The 21467-nt window shown below is 42.2% G+C and overlaps 1 protein-coding gene across 1 annotated transcript in view; it reads left to right on the plus strand.

The window, feature by feature from the left end:
* LOC117357250 (histone-lysine N-methyltransferase 2D-like) overlaps nucleotides 1-21467 on the plus strand; it is a 468534-nt gene that overhangs the window by 416791 nt on the left and 30276 nt on the right. Inside the window, 2 exon segments of the mRNA XM_033937621.1 lie at nucleotides 19542-20694; nucleotides 21197-21333. Of these exon segments, the coding sequence (XP_033793512.1) occupies nucleotides 19542-20694; nucleotides 21197-21333 (1290 nt within the window).

Genomic DNA, 21467 nt, shown 5'->3' on the forward strand with positions numbered 1-21467 from the left:
TTTAATAAGACATTAACTATTTTTTCTGAGGCCCTCCAAGTACCTACAAATCCAAAATGTGGCCCTGCAAAGGGTTTGAGTTTGAGACCACTGATGTACACTAACATGTCTGAAGACTCATATTCTTCTCCTTTCATAAAGTTTAGGACGTACAATTAGCTAATTGGCAAAAAAAACATTCTGCCTCTACATCTTCCAGACGTCTTGATGTGAAATATAGGGTTGAAAAGGCACCTGGTCACGATCTCCATGGTCGCAGAGTCAGCTATTCATAAATCTAAATCTTCAAAAGCCCATTTCAGTTCACCTACGGGGAAGGATCTCCGTTTCCTAGATTCAGTTGGACATAAAGTTTGCCAAGGGTCCATGCTCAATTCGAAAATCTTGGCTCATCAATTACAGAATTTACATTTTCAACACTCCATTTTACAGCAACTGGATACTGCTTCACCTGCAGAAATTCAGAATTTGTACCTAGCACTGCAGGAATCTACTTATCATTTCATTAAGACTAATTATGATGTCTATGATATGAGTTCCATAATAGCAGCAGCGGTGATTGTGGTTTGCCATTCAGCCTGGCTTACAGCTTCAGACCTCAGGATGGATCTTCATCACAGATTAGCAGATGCTCCATTTTTGGGAGATAGTCTGTTTTGTGAACAGGTTTAGGCTACGATCTCGCAGCTTAAGGAAGATTCTATAGCCATGCGAGAGCTCTCAGCACATGCTCAAGATCATATGCAACCTTATCGTGAGCCTCCCTCTTCTTTGGCATTCCAGAGATCATACCACCAACAATTTTTCCAACAATACTACCCTCGGAGGCGTTTTACTCCCTATTCTCGCCCTCCTCTGATGAGATCTCAATCTTTTCCAATGCCACAGAAGCAACATTCACAGGACCGTAAGCAACAACCAACTACTTAGCTCCCTCCATTCAAAGCTATTCCTAGTTTTTGACCTCTTATCAGTGAGAGACAGCTAATCCATTTTGTTCTCAACATGGCAGAGTCACCACAGATTGGTCCTGACAATCATCTCTTGAGGTTATTCACTCAATATTCTTCCTCGTCATATCTATTCTCATCTTCCTCCACCATTCAACATCACACATCGTCACAGTGCTTAACTCACAGTGGAAATTGTTTCATTACTGTAGAACAGTGGTCTCAAACTCAAACCCTTTGTAGGGTCCGGCGCACATTGGATGGAAGGTTTCATCGTATTGTCTACGATGACACCCAGATCCTTTTCTTGGGCGCTAACCCCCAAGGTGGACCCTAGCATCCGATAACTTTTATTCGAGTTATTCTTCCCAATGTGCATCACTTTGCATTTATCCACATTAAATTTCATCTGCCACTTGGACGCCCAGTCTTCCAATTTTTCACAATCCACATGCGTTTTAACAACTTTGAACAGTTTAGTGTAATCTGCAAATTTAATCACCTCACTCATAATTCCAATTTCTGTGAGATCATTTGTAAATAAGTTAAACAACACCGGCCCCAGTACAGACCCCTTCGGCACTCCACTGTTTACTTTCCATTGAGAAAAATGACCATTTAACTGAACCCTCTGTTTTTTATCCATTAACCAATTCCTAATCCACAACTTGCCACTTATCCCATGACGCTTTAATTTTCTCAGGAGGAACTTTCCTCTCATGAGGAACTTTATTAAAAGCTTTCTGAAAATCTAGATACACTATATCAACCGACGCACCTTTATCCACATGTTTATTCACACCTTCAAAGAAGTCAAGCAAATTGATGGGACAAGATCTCCCTTAGCTGAACCCATGCAGATACCGTCTAACTAAATCATGTTTGTCTACGTGTTCCACAATTTTATTTTTTTATAATTGTTTTTATAATTTTTTTATAATTATTTCCACCATTTTGTCTGGCACTGAAGTGAGGCTTCCCGGATCTTCTCTGGAGCCCTTTTTAAAAATTGGCATAACATTGGCCACCCTCCAATCTTCAGGTATAACTAATATGACCATTTATTTTTTTTCATCAAAACGGGACATCTGTTAATATTCAGACCCGCCCCCAATCCCGCCCTAGACCCACCCCAATCCCACCCTAGCCCCGCCCCCAGTTTCTTCCATTCATTTTTCATGTACAAACAATATCTTATTAATTCATAATGGTAAACATAAAATTTTAAAAAACCACAAAGCACACTACGCAGAGAAAATGTTAATTATCATTTATGAGTTTCAGATTTTTTTCAAAGATATCAAGACAGATGACTTTAAAATATGCAATGTCACCTCAGTAACTATAAAAAAAAATAGACAAATATAGTGCAAAATATAGACAGCAGATATAAATTCTCAAAATGGACTCATTTTGATCACTAAATTTAAAATAAAATAATTTTTCCTACCTTTGTTGTCTGGTGATTTCAGGGGTCTTTGGTTGCACTTCCTTCTGACTGTGCATCCAATCTTTCTTTCTTTCGCATCCAACATTTCTTTCACAATCCAGCCCCATCCCCTTTGGGTCCAGGTCTCTCTCTCTTTTCCCTCTTACCCTCTCCAAATCCAGTGTCAGATCTCATTTGTACCTTTGTTCCAGGTCTCCCTCTCTCTCCCTCCTCTGTTATGATCTTAAATCTCCCTGTTCTTCCCCAGGGTCTCTACCCTCTGTCTGAACTTACCATAGTCCTGCATCTGCTTCCTGTCTTTCCCCTGTGGTCCAGGCCTTTCTCTCTCTAGTCTTTCTAATCTTCTTACAACCACCCCCCTTTCTCTGCCTCTTTCTCACCTTCCTCCCTCCCTCCTTCCCTCCCAGCAGATTTTAGCTTATCTCTCTCCTCCTTTTCTCCTCCCAGGTCTGGTATCTGTCTCCTCCCCTTCCCCCCTGCTCAGGCATCTCTCTCTCTCCGCTCTCTTCCTCCTGTTCTTCCTTCTCAATTTATTTTCTGCCTATGTCTAAATTCTTTCTTACTATTCAGTCCTCAATTTCCCTCTTTCATTGTGTCTACCTATAGCTTGCCACCTCTTTCCCTCACCCCTTCCAGTATCTAACTCTATCCTCTTCCCTCAATCCAGCATGTGCCCTTTTTTCTTTCTCCTCCCCACTTCCATTCAGTGTCTGTCCCTCCTCTCCCCACACCTCCATTCTGCATCTGTCCCTTCTCTCTCCCACACTTCCATTCAGCGTCTGTCCCTCCTCTCTCCCACACTTCCATTCAGCGTCTTTCCCTCCTCTCCCCTTCACTTCCATTCAGTGTCTGTCACCCTCTCTCTACCCCTTCCATCTACTGTTCACCCTTTGTCTCGCCCCTTCCATTCTCTGCCCTCTCTCTCTTCCATATGGTATCTTCCCTCTTTCTATGCTCCTTCCATAAACTGTCTCCTTTGCACATGATTCATTTCAGCTTCCCCCCTCTCCATTTTTCTGCCTCCCTATGCTCTGGAATTTCTCTCTTCTCCTTTCCTTCCTTCCTTCTCACTTCACCCTATGGTCTGACGTCTCTATCTCCTTCCTTCCCCTCCCCATGCCCTAGCATCTCTCCCTCCATGGTCTGGTATCTCCTTTTCTTTCCCTCCCTCCCATGGACTTGGCATCTCTCGTTCCTCTCCCTTTTCCTTTTCTCTCCTTTTGTGTCCAGCATCTCCCACCTGCCTTCCTACTCGTCATGTCTGTTTTTTTTCCTTCACCCTACAACCTTCATGTCCAGCATCTTCCTGTGTTCCTTTTTTTTCTTCCTTATCTGATTTAGCAGCTTTCTCCCCTTTCCTGAGCCAGCCAACCCACCATCTTCCCACATCTCATTCAAGTACTTCCCTCTTTACCCACAGGGAATCAGCTCTTAGCTTAATTTAGAGGCGAGAGTTCCAGTGCTGCTGCGAGACTGAGGGCGATTCTTAGCTGCCATCAGTCCTGCCTTCGGCTGCGCCGGTAATGCTAAACTGCACAGTAAAACCAAAGAGAGAAGCCGCGGGACTTTCCCACTTGCCTGCATCTCTCGAAGTTCTGCCGCTCTCGATCCCGCCCCTCAAAAACAGGAAGTCACTTCAGAGGGGGCGGGATCAAGAGCGACAGAACTTCGAGCGATGCAGGCAAGTGGGAAAATCCCGTGGCTTCTCTCTTTGGTTTTACTGTGCAGTTTAGCATTACTGGTGCAGCCGAAGGTAGGGCTAATGGCAGCTAAGTGAGCTGCCTTGATCGCAGGGCCCCCTTGCCATCCCCTAATGCTGGCCCTGAGAATAGGGAGGATGATTTCGGACCTGGCAGGTCCCCCCTGACCATTTCAGCACTGTAGGGAGGGAAGGAGGGAGGCAGGCTTTAGAGTGGGAGGGGAAGCGATCGCCGGTCCGTTGTCCCCGCGCACAGCTTCTGGACGTTGTCCCTGAAAACGGGACATTTCAGCGTCCCGAAGCAGTGGGTCGGAACAACGGGACGGTAGGTCCCATAACGGGACTGTCCTGTTGAAAACGGGACGTATGGTCACCTTAGGTATAACAGACGATTTTAGTGACATGTTACAGATCACTAACAGCAGGTCAGCAATTTCATATTTGAGTTCTTTAGTACCCTGGTTTGTATACCATCCGATCCAGGCGATTTATCACTTTTTAACTTGTTGATTTGGCTTAGTATATCTTCCAGGTTCACCGAGATTTCCGGTTCAGATAGATCTCTTGCATCTTCTTCCATAACAACCGAAGCAAAGAATTCATTCAGTCTCTCTGCTATGGCCTTATCCTCCCTGAGTGCCCCTTTTGCTCCTTGATCATCCAGTGGTCCCACAGATTCCCTCACAGGTTTTCCACTTCTGATGTACTTAAAAAAATGATTATGAGTTTTACCTCTTTTGCAAGTTTCTCTTCATATTCTTTATCACTGCTTTGCATGTAACTTGCCAGTGCTTATGTCCAATCCTTTCTTGAACCCCAGTACCGTACTCTGTCCTATCATGCCCTCTGGAAACGCATTCCAGGTGTCCACCACATGTTGGGTGAAGAAAAACTTCCTAACATTTGTTTTGAATCTGTCCCCTTTCAACTTTTCCGAATGCCCGCTTGTTCTTTTATTTGTTGAAAGTTTGAAGAATCTATTCCTCTCCACTTTCTCTATGCCCTTCATGATCTTGTAAGTCTCTATCATATCCCCTCTAAGTCTCCTCTTCTCCAGGGAAAAAAGCCCCAGTTTCTCCAATCTCTCAGCGTATAAAAGGTTTTCCATACCTTTTATCAGACGTGTTGCTCTCCTCTGAACCCCTCTCGAGTATCACCATATCCTTCTTAGGTACGGCGACCAATATTGGACACAGTACTTCAGATGCGGACGCACCATCGCCCGATACAACGGCAGGATAACGTCTTTCGTTCTGGTTGTAATACCCTTCTTGATTATACGTAGCATTTTATTTGCTCTCTTAGTGGCCGCTGCACACTGTGCCGTCGGCTTCATTGTCATGTCCACCATATCCCCAAGTCCCTTTCTTGGGTACTCTCATTCAATAACATCCCTCCCATCGTATAGTTGTACCTCAGGTTTCTGCTTCCTACTTATAATACTTTACATTTCTCAACGTTGAACTTCATTTGCCATCTCGTCGCCCATTCCCCTAGTTTGTTCAAGTCCCTTTGTAATTCTTCGCAGTCCTCTTTAGTTCGAGCTCCACTAAATAGTTTGGTGTCGTCTGCGAACTTTATTATCTTGCACTTCGTCCCTGTTTCTAGATCATTTATAAATATATTAAATAGCAGCGCTGCGAGCACCGACCCTGCGGAACACCACTCGTGACCCTCCTCCAGTCCAAGTAGTGGCCCTTCACTCCTACTCCTACCCTTCACTCCTACCCTAACTGAGATGTTATGTTATAATATTGTTATATGAGTGCTCAGTTTAAATCACCATTCAAGCACAGCAGTGTTATTTTCTAATGATGTTACATCCAGACATCATAGCACCCACCTGCCTACCTCACACTTCACTAAAGATGTTAGTATAAGTCAATTTATCCAAAAAATTAGATTAAATATTATGTAAAGGTAGCACTTAGCTAGATAAATATGTTCCGAGATCAACTTCCAGTCTGGGGTGCGAGAGGCTTTGAAAAGTCTTGGTCGGATCAGTACTGCTGGTTTGTGATCAAATTGCATATATTAAGTGTCCTTATTCAAATTGTGCTCCAAAAAGTGAATCCCGTAGCAAAACTACTGCCTTCATTTCCTCTTCCTCTACACCGATCGTGTTTCTTACCTTTTGCTTTATCAGGAGGAAGATTGACAAATTTACTAAAATGGAAATCAAATAAAAAACTTCATAAATATAAAATTGGTGTTTTAAACAATATACTGAAACTATCTAAATCCTAGGTCTTCCTGTTTTATAATCTTATAAATTAGTTCAAAAACATTTGTTATACTGTGTTCTGAATTACCCTCGGGTCTTCTGCCAGGAGGAACACGAATCAAAAGTTTTACTGCTGCTTGTTCGTGTTCTGAAGAAAGTTTCAAATGTAGCGAAGAGATGTAAATACTGACGTCAATCCGGTTACTGCATTATCCAATCAGGAAACACAAACTGCTAAAGGACTTTAATACAGCTGGTAAAAGAGCTTACCGTTTTGTCCATTCAATCTTTTTATTAAATCCGTTAGGAGTAACTGTGTTCCAAGAGAAAATTAAACGTTGTTCATAATAAATCAATGTGTGAGAGATATCACCCTGTTTATGAAAATCAAAGTGCCTGACTACACAAAATCTTAACTCATCCAATGAGTGGTTAGTCTGCTGCCAATGATCCACTAAAGGAGCCTTTAATTTTCTAGTGCGAATGCAGCTTAGATGTTCAACTATCCTTAATTTGATCGCTCTCTTGGTCTGACCTATGTAGATCTTCTTACAAGGGCAAAAAATCGCATAGATAACTTGGGATATGTTACAGTCTAAATAATCTCTTTAAAAATATGTTTTGTTGTCATTAGGGATCTCAATACGATCAGTAGATAGAGAATAACAGCAATATCTGCATTTACCACAACTAGTGTGTCTGCCTAAGTTCAGATTATCTTGAGAGTGAGAGCTGGAATTAAAGTATTCACCTAGATTTCTACTCCTCTTATGTGCAAAAATCGGGGGGGGGGGGGGGTCAGAAAATACTGGATGATAATTTTAAATGTTTCAGTGTTTGTTAATAATCTTCTGCACATGAACCATCTTGCTGGTAAATGGTAGGACACAAGTTATTCTGTGGTTCAATTGTTCAGAAGTGTTCTTGGGTAATAATAACCAATCCCGATTAGCATTCCTAGCTCTTTTACTTGCCTTCTTGATAGCGTGATCTGGATATCCTCGCTCACGAAATCTCTGACTCACGATGATCGCTTGTGATTTATATTCAGCAGTAGAAGAGCATAGACGTTTCAGTCTTAAAAATTGACCGTTAGGAATACTGTCCCTAAGGCGTTTAGGGTGAAAGCTTTTGTAATGAAGCATCAAATTCCTATCATAATAATAATAATAATTTTATTTCTTATATACCACCCAACCATAAGATCCAGGCGGTTCACAGCAAGAGAACTGAGGCATATCAGTGAAGATGCAAGATACAGTAGGAATAAGTAGAATTCAATGCTAAATAATACAATAAAATACAACATGATACAATGTAGAGTGATAGAAAGCAAAGTCATCAGTGCTCTTTCTGTAATGGTAGAATCAAATTTCCCCGCTTGTAATGACAATTGTATATTCAGAAAACTGATCTTAGAATTATCAATGTTGGCACTAAACTGATTATTGGTATCACACCCATTCAAATACAATATGAATTGATCAAGTTCTGAATTAGTACCCATCCAAATAAAAATTATGTCATCAATAAACCTTTTCCAGGTTAAGCTCTTTGAAAAATAATCAGAACTATAAACAAATTCATTCTCAAACTCAGCCATAAAAAGACATGCTACAGAAGGAGCTACCGTTGCCCCCCATGACTACACTCTTTAGTTGAAGGTAGTATTGGTCCTCATATAGAAAATAATTATTCCCAATAACTAATTGACCCATGAACATTAGAAGATCCAATTTATTGCCTACTGTGGCAGATTTGGATAAATAACTTTCCATTGCCTTCATTGCAGCTTCTTGTAGTATACTAGTGTATAGAGAAGTGATGTCTAATGTCACTAGCAATATATTCATGGTTGTTAGGATAGTTAAACTTTGAATCTGAGTCAATAAATTCATGGAATCCCTAATGTAAGATCGGATCTGGTGTACATTCGGTTGTAAAAAGAAATCAATAAACTGAGATAGAGGCTCCAATACGGATCCTTGGCAAGAAACATGGGTCTCCTGGGAGGATGATTCTGAGATTTGTGTATTTTGGGGAGAAACGTGATAGTAGGAATTGTTGGACATTTACATTGTAAATATTTAAATTCTTTTATTGAAATAATACCTTCAGCATTAGCGTGACATAATTTAATATATATCGATTTCTGAAGGCGGGGAGTAGGATCACGATCAAGAAGCTGATATACTAAATTATCAGATAACTGACGTCTAGCTTCCACAGGATAGGTCTCAACGTCCATTACCACAACCCCTCCGCCCTTGTCAGCTCGAATGATCTTAATTAATTTATCCTGCGCTAAGGTATTCAAAGCTGAGCTTTGTGTTTGAGATAAATTATAATACTGTTTATCTTGCTTCTTTTCCATCTGTCCTATGTCTCGAAGAACTAGTTTTTCAAAGGCTCCTATCATATTATCAGTGGTGCCAGGAGGTATCTAAAACGAGGGGACATGATGAGAGAGTCAGAAAAAGATTCTTCCCCCTGAACCTTATCATCAGACCAACAAAAATATAATCTCAATTTTAATGATCTAAAAAATTTGTGTAGCCAGGCACGAAAAGGAACAAACGATAAACCTAGTTGTAACAGAGATTCCTCAGTAGTTGTCAAAGTTCTAGAAGAAATATTGAATACCAACGTTAGCGGTTCTTGTTCAGCTTGCACGGTCTGAGTTTGTTCTGTGTAGTACTGGGATCTGCTATTCCTCCGGTTGTAGGCAACCTTGAAAAAGAATCCGTAATTATGGGTGTAGTTGAAATGTTGCTGGAGCTGTCAGATCTAAAAACAGTTTGTTTGTGATCAATATGCAAAATGCATAAGCAATTTGATCATGAATCAGCAGTACTGATCTGACTAAGACTTTTCAAAGCCTCTCGCACCCCAGACTGGAAGTTGATCTCGGAACATATTTATCCAGCTAAGTTCTACCTTTACACAATATTTAATCTAATTTTTTGGATAAATTGACTTATACTAATATCTTTAGTGATGTGTAAGGTAGACAGGTGGGTGCAATGATGTCTAGATGTAACATCATTAGAAAATAACACTGCTGTGTTTGAATGGTGTTTTAAATTGAGCACTCATCTAATATAATAAAACGCTAGGCCGCGCATGCGCACTCCCATCGCGTGCGTCCGTTTTCCGTGAGCTGCCGGGGGTGGGCAGACCCCTGTCTTGGACGATGAGATATCATTGAGCCCAGCGGGACCAGGGACACTCCACGGCCTGGAGGGATGCAGTGTGATCCGACATTGCAGCGGGAGGCGTTGGGAGTTTCTTCGCTAACGGCACTGCCAATTTTCCCTCTGACCCCGGAAGGATTTGCATCTCAGAGGAGCGTCTCGATGGAGATGCTCTTGCGTGGAGGATCAGGCTCTCAGATGGCACCGGGATGTGTTGAAGATTTACAGAATACAAACTTGACTTCAGCTTCAGAAATTTCTTCTATTCCATCCCTAAAGCCACTTGTGAAGCCTGCTATTGTGGACATGGACGCATTCTGGGGAACCATTGAAAACTTGCATTGGGTATGCTCCCTGTTCATTGCTCCTGTTGTTGACTCTACTAAACAAATAAAAACTTTGGAGGAGAAAATACAGCAACATTCAGAGCTCCTTTTACGAAGGTGCGTTAGGGCCTTAACATGCGGAATAGTGCGCGCTAAATTGCCGCATGCGCTAATCCGGTGCATGCACTAAAATGCTTAGCGCACTTTCGTAAAAGGAGCCCTCAGTTAGAATAGATCAAGTTGAAAAATTGGTTTCTGAAGTTAAAATCCAAACTGGTCAACAGTTAAGAGACAGAAATATACTAATTAGGAAGATAGAAAATCTAGAGAATGCAAATCGAAATCTTAAATTTGCAACTCCTTAATTTTCCTGTCTCTAGATTGTATTCTCCTAAGGAAATGTTTCAATTATTTTTGACTTCTGTTCTGAAGTATTCAGAGACAGATATGCAGCCCTCCAGAAACTGTATTACCTTAATCTTAGTAAGGAAGAAGCAGTGGCAGATAAACCAACTGGATTGCATATTACTGGATTCTTAGAATCCTCTCAAGTAGAAATTACCGTCAGAGCCACACTATTTGTGACATTTGTCTTTCTCCAAGACAAAGAAGCAATTCTTCAATGATTTTATAAAACTGAAAAAGCTGAGTTTTTTGGCTCTAAAGTAGCAATATTCCCTGATGTTTTTAAATGGACACAATCCCAACGAAAGAAGTTTTTAACCTTTTGTCAATCAGTTTTGAATTTGGGGGCTACTTTTCCAACTACACTTTCCATGTATATGTTGTATTTCCTATCAAAGTAATTGTTATGTCTTCTATGAACCTGAACAATTACAATTTTTCCTGGAAGGCAAAGCAGTTTCAAGGATAGTGGAGCCAATGTCCAGGAATCTGGCCAAACATAAATTTGATTAACAGTCTCTGTATTTCCTTTTGCTTTTTCCTTAATTCCAACTTCCCTTGGTTGTGATAGGTTTTTTCTCCCTTGCTCCCTTTTGTGGACTGTAATTTAGTATGTAAGACATGATCAAAAATTTTTTCTTTGAAGATTTGTATTTCTATTTCTTTTTCAAAGTTTGTGCTTTGATTTAAATAAAAGATAATAAAATTTAAAAAAATGAAAACTTACCTAGCTAGGCGAGAGCACCAGCATACAGACTCAGTCAGCGGACTTCACCAACAAGTGTGGCTGCATTCCCCTGCTGTCTATGGAGAACATCTGTTACAGGTAAGCAACTTTGCTTTCTCTGCTCGTTACTTTGCAGTGTGTGCAGGCTGATGTTTCATGGCTTCTGAGTATTCGTGCCTTGTCTCTTTATATGTTTTAACAGTTAGTTTATGGGGATCTCATGATGCTCTGAGCCAAGGCAGATGTCGGCTGCCTGAGCTCCTGGGCCCCGAGTCTTCAATTGCCCCGATATCTGCTGCCGGAGGTGAGAGGACGGTCGAGTTCGGACGCCTTAGGCGCTGATAGCACATGGAAAGATTTCTGTCCTCGCCCGTGCCGCCGATGGCTACAAGAATGCAAAAAAAAGACCACGGCCGCACGCAGCACGGCGCGGACAAAATGGCACCGTCCACCTCAACCGCAGTTCACCAATAGCGCCGGAGGCGCTGAATGCGCTCACGCAGGCAATGGCGTTGGCAATGCAGCCTAGCATTGACAGATTATCTGAACAGCTCCTGAAACTGGAAAATTTACTTACTGAAACAACGAGCCGCACGACAGCTTTAGAAACCCGGGTATCTGGCCTGGATGATGAGCAGAGGACCCAGGACGACACACTGAAGGAATTGCAGGCCCTAACTCAAAAACAGGCAAAGAGGCTGGATGACCTGGAAAATCGTTCACGTAGATCTAATTTACGATTTTTGGACATCCCAGAAACGGTATCGGGGTCTAAGCTGCTACAAGCCCTGGAGGTATGGCTGACAAACACCTTTTCCTTGCAGGAGAGCTTGAGTCCAATACGCTTGGAAAGGGTGCATCGGCTGGGCAGGGAATAAGCCCGGGAGGCGCGACCTCAGATGGTCATAGCCAAACTCCTGAATTATAATCACAAAGTTGAAATTTTGTGCAAATACAAGCAACTCCGCGAGGACTTAAAATTTGAGGACTCTGAGGTGCGCATTTTTCAGGATTACTCAGTGGCTTTGACCGAGCGACGGAAATTATTTTACCCGCTCTGTTCTTCCCTGGCCGAAAAAAAATACGCTTTCTTTTCCTGTATCCAGCCATATTGCGCTTACACCACCAAGGACAATGGCATGCTTTTGCTACAGCCATGGAGGCAGCCAATTATATAAATACCCATGTGCTTCCTCAATCTGACCTTACTTGACTGGATGCCTGGACTCAGGAAGCACACAACTTTATTTGCTTGAAATATTTTTGGATCGGTGATCCCTGGGAGTCTTGGACCCCCACATTTGTGGGGTTCTGGGCTTCCACCTGTTATTACTGTTAGTTTATGGGGTGGTTTGGTTCTGTTTGGAGTAGCATGCTGTGATTGTACTTTTATTGGGCTTTTATTTTTTGGGTTAGCTGTACAACAAAATGCTTTATTTTTACTAGGCAAGCACTTTGTATATAATGTTTTTATTTGGTATGGATGGAGACTCGGGGCATGGAGTGGCGTTCTTTCGTGATCTCTCACACCTCTAGGACCGCCTTAGGGTGGACCTATAGTTGTCTTGTACAGACAAGAGAGTGGGGGGTAGGAATGGGTGGGAGAGTGGGGTGGATAGGGGAGGTTTGGGTTGGAGTCCTTTGCTATTATGGATATTTGTGTATATATTTCTGCTGCGAGAGAGTTTGGATCTGGATCTTACTGGGGGGTCATAAGAACATAAGAAATTGCCTTCGCTGAGGCAGACCAGAGGTCCATCTTGCCCAGCGGTCCGCTCCCGCGGCGGCCCATCAGCAGTGGTCTCAGACTATCCCTAAACCTACCTCTACTCCTATCTGTACCCCTCAATTCCTTTATCCTCCAGGAACCTATCCAAACCTTCTTTGAAGCCTTGTAACGTGATCCGGCCTATCACAGCCTCCGGAAGCGCATTCCATGTATTCACCACCCTCTGGGTGAAAAAGAACTTTCTGGCATTTGTTCTAAACCTGTCCCCTTTTAATTTCTCCGAGTGCCCCCTTGTACTTGTGATTCCCCATAATCTGAAAAATCTGTCCTCTATACATATGCTATGGGAAATGCCAAGTGAAGTGCAGGTACTCGGGCGGGTCCTGGATATTACTCTAACACCCTGGGTTGGGCTGGGAGCTTGGGGTGGAATGCTCATTCGCATTCGTCAATATCTATTGGTGTTTTTACTTTTCCTAGACAATAGCTAACACTTTGCGCATTGTGTCCTGGAATGTGTCCGGCATTACTTCCCCTATTAAAAGAACCAAGATCTTGATGCAGTTAAAACGACATAAGGCCGACATCGCCTGCTTGCAGGAAACCCGCCTGACGGATATAGAACATGGGAAATTAAGAAGATCATGGATGGGTGTTGTTTATGCAGCCTCGTCCCAGCATAAGCGGGCGGGGGTAGCGATTTTAATCCGTAACTCCTTGCCCTGTACTGCTAGGGTGGTCGACAGTGATCCCCAGGGCAGATATGTGTTGTTACATTTGACGGTAGGAACATACTCATTCTATCTTTTTAATGTGTATGCTCCTAATACCTATGACCACTCTTTCTTTGAGGGAATCACAACAAGGTTATTAGAGCGAGTTACAGACCCGGTATACTTAGCGGGAGATTTTAATCAGGTCATGGACCCGAGCTGCGATCGCTCTACACCGGGACATAGTACAGGGGACACACACACTAGAGGTATTCCCTATCTTTGTGCCACATTGGATTTAGTTGACCCCTGGCGACTTCTTCATACCACAGAAAGGGACTATACCCATCGCTCACGTGCCCATAATACACAATCTAGGATAGATTATATTCTTACTACGAGTAGGGCCTTTTTAAATGTAGATGCAGCTGGTATAGGCCCGGCAGTGACATCTGACCATGCGTTGATTTGACTTGATGTGAATGTGGGCTTTGGTCTAAGGGGGCCAGTGCGCTGGCTCTTTCCTAGTTATCTATTCTCCGATGATCATTTCAAAAACTATTTAACCACTAAATGGGAAGAATTTCTGGAATTTAATGGTCAGCATCGTCATGATCCAGCATTGTTCTGGAGCACTGCTAAGGTGGTCCTTAGGGGTGATTGTATAGCATATGTTATAGCTCGAAATCGACGCTTGTCCCGAGGAATCATTCGGTTGGAAAAAGAATTGGCGGCTGCCAAACGCCACTACACACAACACCCGACACGAACCTCCAGGGAACACTTAATATCTATAGAAACGACTCTTAATGCTTATATACACGAGCGTACAGTCAAAATGTTATTATATCAAAAGTATCGTTATCATCGCTATGGCAATTGCGCAGGGAAGCTGTTGGCGAGGCTGACGGCACAGGCCCGGGAACATCGTTATGTGTTGGGATTGAAAGATGACGGGTCATCTGCAGCATTCGACGACTCAGATAGCGCAGATATTTCATGCCCATTTTCAGAAGATATATGGTCGACGGGACTCAGGGGATGTATAACTTATTAGGGACTATCTGGCATATCGCCGCTATCTGACCGAGATGTAGCAATTCTGAATGCAGCCCTGACCCCTAAAGAACTGCAAAAGGCGATTCACTGCCAAAGAAATTTTTCTGTTCCTGGGCCAGATGGCTTCACGGCAGAATTCTATAAACTCTTATCAGTGCAGATCGGACCCTTTTTACGAGACTATTATACTCAGGTGATACAAGATAGACACTTCCCCATGGAAGAGAATGAGGCTCTGATTACATTGATATTGAAGCCTGGAAAGGAGAGTGCTGCCCCCGAGTCCTATCGTCCTATTTCTCTTTTAAATGTGGATATTAAAATTTTATTTAAAATATTAGCAGATAGACTAGCCACTCTTCTTCCGCATGTTATCGCTCCGGCACAGGTGGGTTTTGTGAGCGGCAGACAGGCGGTACACAATGTTCGTAAGGCATTGTTGGCATTGGCCCATACACAATTTCAAAATATACCAATGATGCTTCTTAGTTTGGATGCAGCCCAAGCTTTTGATCAAGTCAATTGGACTTATTTATTTGAGGTGCTGGCCTTTATGGGAATAACGGGGTTGGTATGCTAGAGCACTGGGCACGTTATATTCGTCACCAAGGGCAAGATTGTTGGTTAATGAGCTCATAACAGACCCCATTCTGATAGAAAGAGGTACTAGACAGGGATGTCCTTTGTCCCCATTCCTTTTCTTGTTGTACTTGGAACCATTTCTCCGTACCGTATCTCAAGATCCTGATATTGTTGGAGTGGACTTTGGAGACCACTCCATAAAAGTGTTAGCATTTGCAGATGATTTATTGTTTACGCTCACTGACCCCAGTCATTCTATCATCCACCTTATGCACGCTTTGAATGAATTCAGATTTTACTCGGGCTTTGCCTTGAATTATCAGAAATCTATCGCCTTAGCTAGTCCGATTGCTCTGCAGCAGACATGGGTGGGGGACTTTCCCTTTACGTGGGCGTCGACTCCGATTCGATATTTGGGAATTTGGATTCCCAGAGATCTTAAGACTCTTTATGATAGTAACTTTTCGCCTCTAATGCATGATACTTTACAAAGTCTGCAAAACTGGTCCACTTTCCCCCTCTCGGTAGCGGGCGGGTAGCCCTTTATAATATGGTACTCTTTCCAAGATGGCTGTATCGATTTCAGGTGCTTCCTTTGCTCCTCTCTTACACACACAATGCACGTCTAACTGAAGGTTTCAAGGTTTTCTATGGGGAGGTAAGCGACCCCGAATGCAATTTCTTAGGATGTGCTTGCCCAAAGATAGGGGGGATATGGTTTATTGAATGTGCGCTGCTATGCCATGGCCTGCCAAATGAGACATATTAATGATTGGTTTAGAGGTACCTCTGATTTTACTGTTACATCACTTGAATTATCTCTGTTGGCTCCATTTCATGTCAGCTATGTTCTCCATATGGCCAACCCGCAGTTACGCCCATTGATGTCCGCATACCCTATATTTGCTCCTGCACAGCAAACTTGGCAGTGGGTATGTAAATCTGCTAAATTGCCTTTTGGAGTCTCTCTGTATTTGCCCATCCAGGGCAATTGTTCATTTCAGCCGGGCATACAAAATACGTCCTTCCAAAGATGGGGGGCGAATGGATTACAATATCTCTTCCATCTGTTCTTGGAGGAGGGACGACTGGCAACCTTTTCGGAAATACGTCAGACATTTGATTTATTGGACACGGATCTCTTTGCATATTATCAGATACGTCACTATGTTCACTCTTTACCGGCGGAATGCCTGACTGAGGACAATCGGGAAGCTCTTTCGGAACATTTTAGTCTTTCTGCACAACAGATGATTCCACTTCGTTTTCATATAGTGGGTATCCGGGACTGCCAACCAGGTCCGAATTCGGACATTTTGGCTGCCTCTTGGGCAGAGGATTTACAATGCGCTTTAACGGGACAACAGCTACACCGGGTGTTGAAACACATTCAAAAGGTGTCTCCTAATATTACCCATTGAGAATTACAATTGAAGATTGTTCTGAGACTGTATATTTCACCGGAGCAGGCATCCCAGATGGGAATTACTTTACACCATTCCTGCCCGAAATGTGCTCAGGCCCATGCCTCCCTGGGTTATATGCTTTGGAACTGTCCCAAGATTCTCAGTTTTGGAAAAGACTGGGTCACTATACTACAGTACTTTGGGGCAGGCGCTGGCTTCCTCAGCCGAGAGCTTTATTTGGTTATTATAATATAGCCGCACCAAAACCTAAGGGGATGTCAGCCTTTGTGACCAGAGTGCTACTGCTGGGGAAAAAGGCAATTCTTACTAACTGGTTGTCCCGGGACCCCCCTTCCTATGCTCAATGGAGATCCCTGATGATTATTCATGTGACGTTGGAGCGAAGATTGGTGGGAGACCTGGACAGAGATCCGGGCCGCCAATTTTCTTGGATCTGGGAACGCTTTTGGCTGGACCTTACACCTCATGCCCGTAATAGATTATTGAATCTGTGAGAGTGGCCTTCTGTTTCTCGACATGGCACTGGACTCGTTGGAGTTGGGTGGGGGGGGTAGGGAGGGAATTTCTGTGTATTGGATGACTTTGCTGATTGTTTTGACTGTTGCCATGCTTTGTAGTTGAAATTAATAAAAAATATTTGAACATAACAGTTAGTTTATTCTGATTGCAACTTAGACCCTTTTACTTTTGTCTCATTGTTTTTTTCTCATTCTTTGATTTCCTTTGTCTATGCTTTCCCTTATATATTGTTGTTTTAACTCTGTAAACCTATGGCATAGGTGTTATGTCAAATGAAATGGACTTGTTCTAGTTAGGTCTCTTAACCTGTGAATGACTAAATTCTGTTTTTATTTCCTAAGTTAATTTTTTTAATTCTTAAAAGAAATGAAATCCCAAAGAGGCCCACTGAAGATTTTTTTTCTCTCAACATTGCTTTCTACTTGGCCTCCTAGTTTTTTATAGTATCTGAAGAGAAACTAAATGTCAAGCAATGTCTTACTAGTCATAAAATTGCCTTAAAAATGGTCATGAAATCTACCTTTACTACTTCAGTGTATTGCATGAAGGAAATTTATAGACATGGCTGACACAAACTAGTAGAACAACTAGTGGCTAAAGGCCTTTCTAAGGCCAACCACTTAAGGTAGTCCATTCTAAAACCGTCAGCTTAACAGGAAGTGGGCAACACCTCTCTCACACACAATGGCCTGCAAAATTCATTCATGAAATGGGAAGACCAGACCTCCTCCAGAGCACTAGACAAAGGTACTACAAAGCTTATACAGCAAAATATTAGAGGTGGGGTCAGTACAGTTTCAAGACTTCATCATATATGTCAACACTAAACATATTTGCTGAAGTTACACCCCAGGATATTAGCACAATGCTTAACAAATCTTTTTAGCACCAAGTGCTGTAGTATCACACAGTAATATTTTTCAAGTCAGTCAGTTATTTACCTGTTCAAGATTCTTTAAAGATGCTCTTAATACCTATTCCGATTCAGTTATATATGTGTCAATCCTGGTTGAACTCCAAGATTCAGATTGGTGAGATTAAGATCCTCTGGAAGCAGGCTGGCATATGCACACTGGATAATGTGTTATCAGGTGGAAAGATGCTTGACTTTTCATGACTGCAACAAACATTTGGTATCGCACAATCTCAAGTATATAAGTGGTTGCAGTTGAAGCAGGCCATTCAGAAGGGGTTCCCTGATTGGCGCAATTTAAAAACTCAGTATAGCTTGCTGGGTCTGTGCTTCCAGACAGATTTGCTGGGGCATCAGGCAGCCAAGTGGTATAAATTAATATCTGAATTTTTGAATAAGAAACCCAAAACTAGTTTTAAAGACATTGGAGCATTGAGATAAAGCTGCAGATTTCTGCATCTCAATGGCCACGAATTTGGACTTGGAGGATGAGATGTACAGTGTCAGCGTCTATGAGACAAACGTGTTTTTTTTTTTTGTTGCATAGAAGTTTTTGGACCCCTGTTAAGATTACAAAAATTAGATAGTTCTAAGTCAAATAGATGCTGGCATTTGTCATCTTGATATAGGGACACTGGATCATCTGCTCTTTTGTCCCTTGATACTTATCTTTTGGCGATCCATTTTGGGGTCAAATATATAGAATACTGGAAGTTCCATTGGCATTGACGTATGACATAGTGCTGTTTGTTATGTTATTGATGGCTAAGAGTCCAATAACTTCATATAACAATAAATTACTTTTCATCATGACGGGAGTTGCCATACAGCTTATTTGGAAAAATTGGGACAGGTTAAACTATAGTTTTTGGTAGGAATCCTTGTGCCAAACTTATAAATTTGAACATATGAGTGCAATACAATTGGGACATTATAAGAAATTCAAGGATGTTTGGGACCCACTGACAAAATTTTGTAAAGATTGATTACTAGTTTTGCCCATTGATTATACACATCCAGGAAGGGTGGGTGGGAGGGGTGGGGATATGTATTTAATTAATTATTTGTTGTAATTTTGTTTACCTTGATCATTTGTATTGTTCTTGATTGTTTTTATACTGTATGAAAGGAGGGGGGAGGGATATGTACTTATTATATTATTTGATGGAATTAAGTGCTGTCTTTATTGTTAACTGTTGATAATATGATACACTTTGTGTTGGTTTATAAAATGAATAAAGATTTTTTTAAAAAGATGCTCTTTTGTATGGTGTCAATATCCTGCTGTAACTCTTAGCTTGGGAGCATCCATTTGTGTAGATGATTTATCCTGTTTGTTGATGGAGAAAGGAATTCTTACCTGTGTTTCTTTGTAGCAGTAGGATAAATAAGGCACACAAACACACCTTCCTTCCTAAGAGTTAATGCTAAGGTTTATATTAGCTGAGGAACCCTTGCAGGACCACAATGTGTGAGAAGGTTCATGCATCATATGAATTCTGATCTCTGCTATTCTATCCTGGTGCTGTGAGATAATGTCATTTGTTTGTGTGTCTGATTTATCCCAGTGTCTAAGGAGAGCGCCTATTCCAAATAAGTATCTTTGCTATTCCTATCTTTGTAGGAAGACCCAGTGCTGGAAAAGGTTCAACATCATTATGTGGATCATGTTTCAAATCTGGATGTACGCCATCTTCCCATCATGCCTGAGGAATCATCCCCACCTCTCTCTCCCTTTGCCCCCTCCCCATCTAGTCCTGGTGAACCTAGAAACATGGAGTCAGAACCAGTACCAGAGGAAGATTCTGTGCCACCAGGCCCTCCATCCCTCCCTTCCCAATCTCCACCCAGGGAGGAGCTAAAAGAGCCTTTGAAGATCAAGCAGCGCTCACGACCTTCAGAAGATGGTGAGGAATCCAGACCTCGTCTCAAGAAGTGGAAGGGACTGCGTTGGAAGCGCCTACGCATCTTGATCACCATCCAGAAGGGTGGTTCAAAACGAGACTGTGAGAAGGAGATCTCTGAGTTTATTGAGAAATTGGGGACCACGCTGCGGCCTGAGACCCTTCCCCAGGACTTGCGCAAGTGCTGCTTCTGCCATGAGGAAGGCGATGGGGCCACCGATGGACCTGCTCGCCTACTTAACCTTGACCTTGATCTTTGGGTTCATTTGAACTGTGCCCTGTGGTCCACTGAGGTATATGAGACTCAAGGAGGTGCCCTTATTAATGTAGAGGTGGCATTGCATCGTGGACTTCTTACCAAGTGTACCCTCTGTCAAAAGACTGGTGCCACCAATAGCTGCAATCGCATTCGATGCCCCAATGTCTATCACTTTGCCTGCGCCATACGCACCAAATGTATGTTCTTCAAAGATAAGACCATGTTGTGCCCACTGCATAAGCTGAAAGGGCCTTGCGAGCATGAGCTCAGCTCCTTCACAGTCTTCCGTCGTGTTTATATTGAGCGGGATGAGGTGAATCAGATTGCCAGCATAATTCAACGTGGTGAACGTATTCACATGTTTCGTGTTGGTGGCCTGATCTTCCATGCCATTGGCCAGCTGTTACCACACCAAATGCCTGACTTCCACAGTGTGACAGCACTATACCCTGTGGGATATGAGTCTACACGCATCTATTGGAGCATGCGGTACAACAACCGGCGGTGCTGTTACCGTTGCAGCATCTATGAGAATAACAGCCGGCCTGAGTTCATGGTGCAGGTGATTGAGTACGGGCATGAAGACATAGTGCTGACGGATTCCTCTCCTCAAGGTGAGATTCTTTGAACCTAGAGGAAGCGGAGCTTCTAGAGATAGTCAAGGCCTGATTAAAGGGGAGCACATAAACATTTTGTTTCTTTAAGCTTAACTATTGATTTTATTTTTTTAAGTTTAATCTGACCTTGGAGATCTGTATGTGGGTGGAGATTAATCTCAATGTGGGGTTTCAGTTTTTTTTTGTTTTTTTTTATAAATCTTTATTTAATTTTATAATTTGACATAATAAACAGTCAATTCAAAGAAATATTCCAATACCAGTCTCAACCATTGTTAACATTATAATCAAAAAGATAAATAAAATAGCAAAAAGGAAAATAAACAATTCAATAGTATAGTACAATAGGAAAAATTTTCCTTAAAATTCTAATTATACTGGATTGGAAAAATTAGACCTCAATAAAGGGGGAGGGGTTTCAGTTTTTGACTACTTTTTAGTCTTTACAGTGGGGTTTAAGCAGAGTAGAGATTAATCTCTGGGTGTATTTTCTCTTTAGCTGTTTGGAATCGAATCATTGAACCTGTGGCGAAGATGAGGGGAGAAACTGACATGTTGCGGCTCTTTCCAGAATACTTGAAAGGAGAGGAGCTGTTTGGTCTGACGGTGCATGCAGTGCTGCGCATTGCAGAATCGGTATGTTAGCCTGGAAGGGAGTTTCAAAAACTATATTGGGTATTTCATGAGGACTAGAAGCAACATTAGTACTAGACAGAAATTGGGAGTTTCATATAGCTAATGTAACTGCAGAGGAGAGAGTAAGCAAGAGG

The sequence above is a fragment of the Geotrypetes seraphini genome, chromosome 3 (assembly GCF_902459505.1).
Source record: "Geotrypetes seraphini chromosome 3, aGeoSer1.1, whole genome shotgun sequence".
Taxonomy (NCBI): Eukaryota; Metazoa; Chordata; class Amphibia; order Gymnophiona; family Dermophiidae; genus Geotrypetes; species Geotrypetes seraphini.